The 12,014-nt window shown below is 50.6% G+C and overlaps 1 protein-coding gene across 6 annotated transcripts in view; it reads right to left on the reverse strand.

Annotated features, from left to right (window-relative positions):
• LOC144159709 (uncharacterized) overlaps positions 1–12,014 on the reverse strand; it is a 138,414-nt gene that overhangs the window by 11,132 nt on the left and 115,268 nt on the right. For all 6 annotated transcript variants that reach the window (XM_077691381.1, XM_077691380.1, XM_077691384.1 and 3 more), the window contains one exon: positions 9,293–9,478. In XM_077691381.1, coding sequence (XP_077547507.1) covers positions 9,293–9,478 — 186 coding nt within the window. The remainder of the gene's footprint in view (positions 1–9,292; positions 9,479–12,014) is intronic.

Here is a 12,014-nt window from a genome sequence, read left to right on the forward strand (position 1 = left end):
GACATACCAATTCACCCTTTTGAATATCATTTTTTCCATTAATTTTCCAATGCAACTGAGTAGGGCAATCGGTCGAAAAGAGTCATAACGTGTCGGTGGCTTTCCAGGCTTCAGAACGGAAGTAATCTTCGCTAGCTTCCAATCAGGAGGGACGATTCCATGCAGCCACGTAGCGTTATAGTACTCCAAGAGACGCAAGCGAGAGTGGTGTGATAAATGCGAAATAGCCTCATAAGTGATTTCATCGTAACCAGGAGAAGAGCGTTTTTTGACATCGGAAATAGCCGCATTAAGTTCTTGTATCGAGAACGGGTGATCTAACGCAGGCACAGCAGCTGGAGGGGGACGGAAATAATTGAGCTGTGGGCGCGTCCTTGCGGATGTGGTGGCAGACAGCAGCTTGCAATATTCTTCAGCGGCTTCTCTCTGAGAAATATTCTCATGCAATGACAGCGCGCTGAATGGGCGTAGTTGCGAGATGTTGTTACGCATGCCCTTTACTACACGCCAGATGTGCGACAAAGGCTTGCGAACATCCAATTTCGCGCAAAACTCTTGCCATCGCTGCCTGTTTAACTTCTCTAAATGGCGCCTCACGTGTCTCTGCGCCCTACGTGCGTGCTGCATGTCTTCCAAAGTTTTGGTACGTCGAGCCTTGCGCTCTGCACGCCTGCGAATGGCCCGTAGCCTCTCATACTCCTCATCATTTCTGACATTTGTAGGCCTTTTCATAACACGCGATGATTCCCGCAGGCAGCGAGCAATTATAGGTATTATGTCGTCATCGCTAGTTGATGCTGTAATGCTATGACCCACGCTCTCTTCATAGGCCTCCCAGTCAGTGCACTTGACCTTCGCTCCTTCTCGGAGCGCGTCTTTGTCAAGGTAAGAAATCAAAACTGGGTAGTGGTCGCTTCCCCTTGTTTCCAGGTCTGTGCACCAGAAGAATTTTGCAGCCCAGCTGCTTGAAATAAAAGAGACGTCAATGCAGCTGCTCACTTTCTCGTTTTTCATGTAAGTGATGCTGCCGTCGTTAAGAGGCTGAACAGAGTACTTGATCAGCAGCTCGGCTAGCCGCGCTCCCCGGGAATTTGTATGTGCGCTGCCCCAGATCTCATGATGCGCATTAAAGTCACCACAAATTAGATAAGGCGGGGACGTGCCAGTAATAATATTTTCTAGCCGCGAGGCGTCAAAGTGGTTGCTTGGCTCTATGTAAGCAGCAATTAAAGTGAAGCACTGGGTACCAATTCTGGTTTTCGCGCAGATGTATTCTTCGGATTCATGAGCAGGCACAGCAACGCTTGCTACTGGCACATCATGACGGGCGGCAACAAAAAGTCGACTTGGGCCGTTTAAGCGCTGCGAATGAAGCAATTGATAATTCTTTAACTTAAAATGTTCTTCAACTCGAGATTCAGATATAATAATGAACGCAAATTGATATGTCCGCACAAGCTGACGAAAATCAGCTAGTTTCGAGCGTAGGCCGCGTGCATTCCATTGAAAAATTGTACAACTTTTGAGACTTGCGTTAATAAGCGGTTTCAGGCGGTGGGTCTCCGATGCCATCAACTTTGTTGGGCTCCAGAACGATGCCGCGAAGATGATGATGTGGAGGTCACGAAAGGTTCCAAAGACAGTACCGCTTCTACCTCGGGGATATGGCCATAGGAGGGGTTGGCGCGCAGCAGTGCCCTGATTGCCGCAAAAAGCATGGGGATGAGTATGCCAGTAATGTCAGGCTGCGCGGGCTGAGCTGCCATCTGTCCACGTTCCCTACGGGGACGTCGAGTTGAGGCGGAGTCTGCGTCCTGTGAGCGTACATCAGGTGAGGCATGATTAATTGTGGTTGTTTGATGATCCCGTGTGGCCTGCGCGTAGGACTTGCTTGTGAGAGCTGCGCCCTCAAGCGGAGGGTCATTTGAAGGCACAATCGCAGGTGAAAACACAACTTCTGGGTTTGATGGTGGCTCACGTCGGGAAGGAGCTTTGCCTTGTACTTGCTCGACACTGCGTGCAAGAGTAGCTGCCTTTTTCTTCGGGCAAGCTCCATACGACGCGGGATGCGGGCCGCCACAGTTTGCGCATCGGGGTTGATTGCGCGACGTACAGTCCTTGTGTGGGTGGTCCCCAGAGCATATTTTGCAGCGAAGTTTTCCTCTGCAGTTCCTGGCGATGTGGCCGTGCTTCTGGCACTTGAAGCACTGTGTAGCATATCCGGTATATTCTTCTACGGGGAAGCTGTTAAAGCCAAGAAACACCCGAGCTGGCAGAGGTGAACCTGGCTTGAATTCCAAGATGACTGAGCGTCGGCGGGTCTCAGCAATGACTTGATTTTCATCTCGTATGTAGGTGACTTGCCGACGGGCAGAGATAACTCCTTGGTCTCTAAGGTAATTCCCTAGTGCCTCATCAGTGTACTCAAGGGGCACACCTAGGATTTTTCCATACGTTGCCATGTACGATCGTGGCACGCGCACCTCGACTGGTACAGCAGCAAGGGTGGAGACATGTAGAAGTCGGTTCGCTGCAGCTAGGGACGACACGGTCACAATAAGCCTACCATCCTTGGTCAGGCGATGTGTTAAAACTTTTTCTTGTGCCGTCGCCACGACTTCTGACGCCAATACGTTGGGGTTGGCTTTCCACAAACTATAACCTTCAGTTGGTTCAAAGACAACGGGAATCCCGGCGGCTCGCTTTTTCTTGTAAGTGACAAGGGTAAAGTCGCCTTGGTTTACTTCCATGTCAGTAGCGTCAGAGCAAACGTTCCGATCTGCGGTCTCTTGGTCAGTAGCACGCTTTTTAGGAGCTGACGGGCTTTCCAGGTTATCATCGGGAGTCGATTCATGCGAAACTGCAGGAGTACCTTGGTAGGGTCCGCTTGGAGCGGCCAGGCCCTGGTTGGTTCCGTCCATTATGGCAGCATGAAGCGCCGGCGGTGACGGCACATTGCTGAGCTGCAGGGTCCGCACACAGCTTCGCTGAAGCCGTTTGACACGGGGCGTCCGCCCTTGTGAAGTCGCTGGGTGCTTGTAAGAAGGCAGCGCGAAGGATTTCAGTCACAGCAAAGAGGAACAAGTACAAAACGAAGAATAACTCCAGAGCAGCAAGAACAACCAGCCGGTTGAGCCGATCTTCGTCTTCTTCGTTGTTGCCTTCTCCATTTCTGATTCGACATCCTCGTAGAAGCTATCTACGGCTTCATCATCATAGCTGGTTGTTGGCGTATAGGCCTGCACTATCCTTAACCTGTATAGCTTAATTGTTTAGCTTGATCACAACAGCCGCGAATCTCTCGCCAATGCTAAAAAACTCATCCACGCTTCCCGCTATTTCTCTGTGGATTAAAAATCCCACCCCGTGTTCTTTCTTCTCTTGGGGTCCTCCGTAGCACATAACATGCTGGCTAGTGAGCTCCATGAAGCCTTCTCCTGTCCTTATAATTTTCTCAAGCGTTCCACGGAAGTCGGCTTGATAGCGTATGCCCAGAAACCGCGGCGTGCATGAACCCCTATAGATGCGGGCACGGCTCGTCTCCGAGAAAACGTTGTAAGCCCGGAAGTTCCCTGCGGTTGAACTTTGTCAACACTGTTGCCGCATGGCAAACATTTCCAAACAGCAAAATACACACGCGGATCCCCGTAAACCGTTGCTACAGTTGATACGTGACCGGTACCGACTTGGAGAAGGACAACAAAACGTTAGGACTGCGGATTTATTTCTCATCCAATCGTTATCTCGCGGGCGGGAGTAAAAGAACTGAGAAGCCTTTCGAGCCGTAAAGATTCAGCTACCTTCAGGGACGGCGAGTCTTCATTGGAGCCAACCGTGGCTAAGCACCCCAGAAGCAATCGTTGCTTCCAGTTACGGAGCCCCTTCACTCAGGAACGTTCTACTACTATTCGAACTACTATGCGCTGCGACTCTAGAAGCGCAAAAGGCGCGAAGACAGATTGCTGTACCGCTAACTGGCAGTGCTGAAGAGCCCGCGCTTTCGTTAAAATCCTCGCACAACCTTCGGGATTCACTTGGCTAGCACTGTTCCGACAATAAAGACTTGTTATATAGAGTACGGACACAGCAGCCTCCAATGCTTGAACCTTAGCAAGACGTAGTTCCAGCAAAAGGCTCCGGACTGCCAGCTAAATTGCCCTCGCTGCGCGGTTCATGCTTGTAACCGTTTGTGGCAGATGCATATTGCGGCGGCAGGAGTATGTTGAATCCCCTCCGTGGGGTATGTGCTATCGACATCCCCATCATCATCATCTTGTAAATATCACTGGCATTAAAGCTGGGAACCCCGTTCCCGTCAGCCATGATACCGAGCTCTGCTGCCTGTCTCCTCTTGCCCTAACAGGCTGTGCTAAACAGTGGTTGCCCCACGTTTTTTGGGCAAAACTTCAAGTGTATTTGATGTGACTTTAGCGTCCACCTCTCTGCTGGATGGCGTATCCTGGTGTCCGGATATGGAAAGCTTCGGCAGTGAACACATCCCGACGAGCTCCATGATTGATGGAGTCCGCGACGGCCAGATCAAACGGCCACTATCAACTGTAAACTGGGCGACCTTCAGAGACATGCTGCGGGATAATGCTGATACATTGTCTACGAACGAAGAACTGGCGGATGATATTGCCAGGAACCAGTCACAGTCAACACGGCGGAGCTTGGGGCCAAAGGCGTGGTCACCAATGGACGGAAAGTTGTGGTTGTTGTTGTTGTTGTTCCTTCACTATATTGGCGCATACCCAATCAGTGAATCGGCCAAACATCAGTCGCTAATTCGAATGAGATTGCTGCCTAGGTGGATGGTTCGAGGAAAAGTTGCAAATTTTGGAAGCTTTTTTCTTCTTGTGTTTGAGGAATCGAGATTGGAAATTAGTCAATATTGAAACAAAATAAATAAGGAAAAAAGAAAGGAAGAAGAAGAAGAAGAAGAAGAAGAAGAAGAAGAAGAAGAAGAAGAAGAAGAAGAAGAAGAAGAAGAAGAAGAAGAAGGAGGAGGAGGAGGAGGAGGAAGAGGAGGAGGAGGAGGAGGAGGAGGAGAAGGAAGAGAGAATAATAATAATTAAAAAAAAACGGCAATGGATACGTTTGGAGGGCTCTGGTGAGGTTCCAGAATAAGATACGAATTAGGTTGTGAATCTTTTGGAATTTTTTATGAAGCGCAGAAGAGCAGAACAAAAATCCCGGCGGCCATATCCAGTTTCTGAAGCCCCAAATGATAAAAGTATGAAGGACTTCTTCTTCTTCTTCAACTTCAACTTTATTTACCAAGAAGGGAATGCATTTGATATGCAACGCATCATCTGGGCTCATTATCTGGCCCCTCCGTGAAATTCGCAGGAGAGCAGAGCATCCTGCGAGAAAAACGGTATCTCCAGATGACATTTCAGTCTCATTGCGCGCCCAGAAGCGCATTCAGAAGCACTTAAATAAGCTCGCAAGGCAGCGTTGGAGACCATTTTGTTCCAACCTTGATCCCCGCAAACCGCGGAGTCCATGTGTGCTGACAGGTTTTTCACAGTATGAGAACAACACCGCGTCAAGCTCATTCGTTCTTTTCGATAGTGCTCCAGCGTGGCGTCAGCGAAGTGGACGTGTACCTTACGAATTTTGCGCCAAAGTTACAGCTCCCCGGAGCTCTGCAGTGATCGCAGAGGACCCGACTGATGGGCTCTCCACTACAAATGATATACTCATGGATTAGTTATCCACCGTCCATGAGCTAATCACAGCGTTAGCGTCCGTCTTCTCCAGACACCAATGGTGTTACGTACTCAGCTTTTCGACATCTCGGCACTAACACCCTCCGGCAACTGCTTACCTTCTACAAGTTGTGGCAGACAGGCCGCGTTGAACCAAGCTGTCAAGTTGCCCACCCAGTGGCGGTCCTCAAGCACGGAACATTTACCGCCCTATTGCTAGCTGCATAAAAAGTAACGGAGAAAATGGTGCTGCAGCGACTCGTCTAGGATATCGACGACCACAAAGTGGATCCCCAGAGATGTCAGGGTTTAGAGAAGGCACAAGTAGCACCGACGGCGACATTGCTTTGGTGAAGGACATTCATCGGCAAAACTTTGCAAAAAATATGACAGTAGCTGTCTCCCTTGCTATCCAAGCGGCTTTTGACAGAGTTGCTCATGAAGCTGTTCGAAGGGAAAGGAAGTTTGTAGAGCTGTTGGAGGTGAGGTTCCCGTTGTGACGACGATGACGACGACGACAACGTGGCGGGAACATACCCACACAGTACTTATGGCGCGAATTCGGCCTGCCCTTAGTGTGGTTGAGTCGAGAAGAAAGCAGTGGCAAGCCACACGAGGGGCTGACGTGGGCCAATAAGAGGCGGCCACAAGCAAGGAGCTGGAGAGGCCAGGCTGGAACAGAAGAGAACGCCGGGAGGAGTGGACGGAGTTGGTTCGAGGAGCGCAACGTCCGGGTGGAAGTCTCGAAGCTCGCAGCTAGGGTTTTCGGGACTTGAGCTCGAGGGCGGTCTACCTGGCTAGCGCCTTGGCATCCTGGAGCCGGGGCGCGACTCCTGACTCGTGGAGGCGCGTAACATTGGCGTGCTCCGCCCTTGGACGACTTGCCGCCTGCTGCCCGTCGGCGACCGGTACTGCTCGGTTGCTTCCTGCCGCTGCTACAGGGCGCCAGATCGTGAGCGGGCGCCGAGCAGACCGTTGTCTACGAGGACAACGGTGCGTGTTCCTTGTCAACGTTCCGGCGTGCGCGACGCCGTCATCGTAGCCCCGCGACGCCTCGCCTCGCATCCAGCACCCACGACGCCCTGCGCACAACGCCTCATCGCCCTGAACCTTTGTTGGGGACTTCTCTTTGTACTTTCTTTAGGTTTGGTATGCCGTAGGGTTATGCATGTATTGGTTAACTTTGAGGTGTGATTTGTTTTCGGTTGTAATCGCGTGTATATTGATATGTGCCGTGTTTTCTTAATTATATATGTTTGTTCCGTCTCCAAGCGCCCTCGTGTAGTTATTGACACTGTGGCTAGTTCCAGTAGCCATTAAATATCTGAAAAAAGAACCTGCGGGAGGGTTTTTCCTTCACAGGCTACGACCACTTATAGAAGCGGCATGTCTACATGGCCACCAGTGAGGTCGACACAAGGCGGCATGAGAGCACACAAGGCGTCACTCTATAAGTCCTGTCCAGTTTAGCATCTGCTCCAACCGCATCACAAAAGTGCTTCCCCAGGGTGGCTGGCCTTCTGGCAAAAACCTCAGAAGTATACGAGACTAACTTCAGAAAGCTCGACAAAGTGTACTGTTGGGCGAGTTGGTAGTTCACTTTAAAAATAGCTACAGCGCGAGCAGAAACAATGACACTGAAAGACGACGGGATGAGCGCTCTCTTGCATTTCAAAAGTAGCGTAGTACCTTCGGGTTGTAATTTCGCCAGAAAAGTGTGCCGCACTTGCCTTTACCAGGCGTGATGTCCCGCTATCCTCTACTTATAAATGACAGAGAAATACCGTACGTTCACGACCATAAATTTCTCTGTAGTGATATTAGATCGATTACTATCTTGGGTCCAACATATCCGTCGCCTCAGAGAACGCCTGCGCGCATTTTTGCCCATTCTCCGTAAGCTGACAGGAAAAACATGGGGCTGCTCAGTGCCTTAACTATTGCTGCTTTACAAGGCGCTTTTGTTGGTCTTCTGCGGTACAGCCTCCCAGCCCTGATTGGTTTGTTTAAGACGAACTTCAGAGTGCTAGAGAGCGCACAGGCTCGAGTTATACGCATGTGCACATTTACGAATGAACTCTCTGCGAAGCAAGGTGCCTCCTGTCAGCCCAAGATTTACTCCGCACCAGCCTCCATCACGTAACCCGGTGGTCCGACCATCCTCTAGCCCAGTTGTGTGCCTCTCATGTGCGGATCCTGCTACTGGTCAACTTTGAACGCAAGCCTGCTTTTTCGCCATGGAAGTTTGCACCGTGGCATATACGCGTCACCATACCGAAAGTAGGAAAAAAATCATCTCTGCCAGTGCCAGCCCTGCGGTACTAGAGCACATCAGTTCACGTTATCTTGGTCACGTTCAGGTATATACAGACGGGTCCGTGAAGTCTGATTCTTCAGCAGTTGGAGTGCGGATTCCGTCGGTGAAGCTAAGTGTAAGAGAGAAACTCAGCCACAAGACGCCGTCCAGCGCGGCCCTCCTTTATATCACCAATAGTCCCGCTTCGCAATGGGCAATCTTTGCCGCCTCGCGGCACGCCTTACAAGCACTGACGAAGCCATCCCACCGCCGGAGCCAACTTGTCTGCGCATTAAATGCATTTCACACACTTGGAACACGAGACGAAACCGAACATCGCTTCAGTGGCTGGCAGGTCATTCCGGCATCCAGGGAACGCCATCTCTGACGCAGCAGTGAAAGAAGCGCACAATCTACCTGTGTCTGTTGGAATCCCGTATTCTAGACAAGACAGAAGTGCCGCCGTCGCTGCATTGGAGTGTAAACTGCAGCTTTCAGCGTGGCAGGACCCCCTTAGCCTCTGCACGTGATTGACCCCCAGTGCAATTTCCAGTTTCCGCGATTCATACCAAAACAAACTGAGGGTATACATCACCGACTACGCCTGACCGTTGCCTTAATTTGCAGCTCTCCGTTCAAGATAGCCTGGGCGGACTCGCCATTGTGCTCTATATGCGCTCTATGAAAGAGGACATACGGCATCTCTTGTGCTACTGCCCGCTACTGCCCGGCGCTAAACAGCAAAAAGAACCCTTGTGCGATTGCTACGGGGGAACTCTTTAGAACTGAATCACTTTCTTGGATCGTGGCAGAATCACGCTGAAACAGGGTAAGGCCAAGGGTTTTTTTTCTTTTTTAAATCTGACTCGGGATGGGTCGAGCTTCTATAACCTTGGGATCATCAGATTTCTTTCTCCTTATGCTGTAACTTTTCTGTGCGTTCTCTATTGATTTCATTTTCTTCTTCCTGTTATTCAATGTTGCTACGCGCCTTTTTCCCTTTCTTTTCCCTTTTTTCGCCTCACTGTGTTCACCCCATCTGGAGTAACCAGCCCCGCCGTTTGTGGGGCGAACCTCTTCAGTATTCATTAAGGTTTTCTCCCTCGCTCTCTCTAGCCAGGGCCTTCAGGAGGCCCTGGTACGCAGCGGTACCGAAGTGGCGGCTGGCCCTCGCCCAGCAGCCACCAACCGTGGCTTGTTCTCTCCCCCTCTCGCCGAAAGTATTCCCGCCCACGGCATACTGTGGACCCGCTGGAAACTATCCCACGAATGCGAGTCCCACCTCGGGTGCAAATGCTTTGGCACTCCTCCTTGGTGAGGAAGTTGTTGAAGTTCCGTCCGCAACCGGTGTAGGTGAACTCGTGGCAGGAGCGGCTGTCAACGTCGTAGTAGAACATCACCATGTTCTGCAGGCACCAGCCGGGCTCCGGGGGCTGCGAACACGGGTCCTGCAGGCACTTGCTGAACGCTGCACGCAAGCAACAAAAAGTTTTGGGACACCTCTAGTGGAACGATCGTGAATTCTTTGTGATAACGCCGGCAGCTTAACTTCCGGTTAAGCTCAGTCGAAGGAGCCTTAAAATATGGCTTCCCCCCGAAATATGTTAGCGGTCACTCCTATGAGAGAGTCGTCGTGAAGTATGGAGCAAGCAGGGACGGACAAGATTAAGCCCACAGCGACCAGCGTATCTGTGACACAGCTTATCAAATTTGCGTATTCAGCGTATCAAATTTAATGAGACGCGAGAAAGTGACGATAAAGCGCTTTAAGCTAAGACCAAATCCCAGAGTATCGAGAAAAATGACCGAACCCGGGAGCTCGCACGGTGGCATCCCACCGGCATCATTTTACTCGAAAAACTGTGAGCATTGTTCTCTTTCTTCCTGAATTTTCGGCCATTTTCTTCTTCACAAAATGTTGCGAGACCAAAATATTCTCTTGGTTGTCATGTTTGAGGCCCGCCCACTTTTTAGCGTTGCTTTGAATTTTCGTTTATCATATTTGATACAGTGGACCTTCACTGATGGCACAATTTTTGTATCGCTTTTAATACGCTTTACAATACAGCTTTCAACCATAAACATTTCACCTGTTTGCTATTCTTTTGATTTCTTAGGGCCTAGAGTTAGGAACATATTGGACCACATCGTCGCGGACGAAGATGTCAGCGATGTCAGGGACTTGACGGAAAGTAACTATGAAGATGACATTCCACAAGTCGTCCCGAACCCCTCCGAGACCATCGATGATGACTGTGCAGACAACAAATAGCGAATTGCTCGACAGCAGTCTCACAAATAGCCCATCCAACAAGTGAAACGGTACGACCACAAGGCCAAAATCCACGTTGACGTCTCCTTCTCTGCAGTTCGTGTGCACAACAGCTTGATGGGGGGGGATTGACGAGCGCAGCTACCAGACGTCGCTGTACAAGTACCCCGTTTGCTCCAGGCGCTGGAACATGTATACCTCATACACCGTGCTATCTTCATCTGCGTCGTGAATGTGTGGAATGTCCACAGGCGCCAGAGCGATCAGCTGAAAGAGGGGCCACTCAAGCTGAAGACATTGCGAGAATATCAGAAAGCCTGATCTCCAGAGGAAAAGCGCCAAGAGGACGGGCGGCCAGTCCTTCTCCCACTGTGAAGAATGCGGTGACTGATTGTGGAGTTTAATGCGCCGACGCTTCACAGGCGATGAGGCGCGCCGTAGTGGAGGGCTCCGGATTAATTCGAACCACCTGGGGATCTTTGACGTGCGCCGAAATCTCGAACACACGGAAGAAGACGAAGGTGTCGCCCAGTCAGCCCAGAGATGATGTTCGGGCATCTTCCACTTCGATGCAGGAGCTGTGTACCAAGTGCTAGCACGCTTAGCACGGTTGTGTAAACGAAATGGAATGTCACTGTCCGCCTGAGCATGCAAAGCAACCGCCACTTAGAATGCCACCAGCCAAATTTCTGCAGCTGGCAAGGAGGTAGCAGAAGAGCGCACAGCATCATACCGCGCCCTGTGCGTCCAGCTCGTCCTCGCTTTATGCCCAGTTTTCTTTTTCGCGTCGCAGAGAATACGCTTATTAATTTTTGACTGGTTTGAAATTTAACTTTGGTTGTTGCATGAATAAAGTCACGTTAGCCCTAGCAAAAGTACACACGTTTCTGGAATTTTTATTTGCCTGGCTTTCTGGGGTTATAGACCGAATTAGCAAGAGCAATCGGGGAGGACAGGTGAAGCGTAGTATAGCAACAGTTTCATAACTGCCAGTGCCACTGGACGCAGCTGATACACACTGGGGCTCAAGAGGTTCATGGATCACCTTCTACGGCGATTAATAAAGACACTAGAGGTTATTATTTTATTGGGCGCAACCTCTTGCAATTTATTGCAAACCAGGTTATCTTCCTTAAAGGCTCCCTTGAGAGAGTCGGAGGCCTTCGAATTTGGCTTCGCATTTAAAAACTTACGCTCCCACACACACAAAAAAATAGCAGTGGCTTGGCTCGGCTATGCCAGGATATTCCCAAGCGCGTGCTATGGTTCAGTTGATTATTCTTAGGTTTCTTGGTTGTCTAGGATTAGCTGATTATCATGCTTACTGCTGCTAAAACGATTTCCAATCCAATCCAGTGCAGTCCAGTCCAGTCACTGCTCGCATTTGCAGCACGGTTCTCCAGGAGCCACGCGAAACGGCTACCAAGCGGCTCCGGCGCAGCGTCAGACTTGGCTACTGCGCAACGGAGGCACACAACTGGGCACGCGCCGGCGCCAGTGCGTCTGCCGCGGCTATGACGTCACTCCTCTGGAATGCGCAGACCGGCGAATGTGCAGACCCAATTCTCTACACACCCGTACTCCAACTGGATTGGATTTCCAATCCAATCCAATCAAAGCCAATCCAATCCAATCCATCCAATCCAATGCTCCTCGCGCTTGCGCAGCACGGCCCTTCAGGGTCCACGCAAAACTGCTCAACCTCGGCTAGTGTAGCTTGCGCTACAATATT

This window comes from Haemaphysalis longicornis, unplaced genomic scaffold, assembly GCF_048455015.1.
Source record: "Haemaphysalis longicornis isolate Haplotype H1 unplaced genomic scaffold, Haemaphysalis longicornis Haplotype H1 scaffold_10, whole genome shotgun sequence".
Classification (NCBI taxonomy): domain Eukaryota; kingdom Metazoa; phylum Arthropoda; class Arachnida; order Ixodida; family Ixodidae; genus Haemaphysalis; species Haemaphysalis longicornis.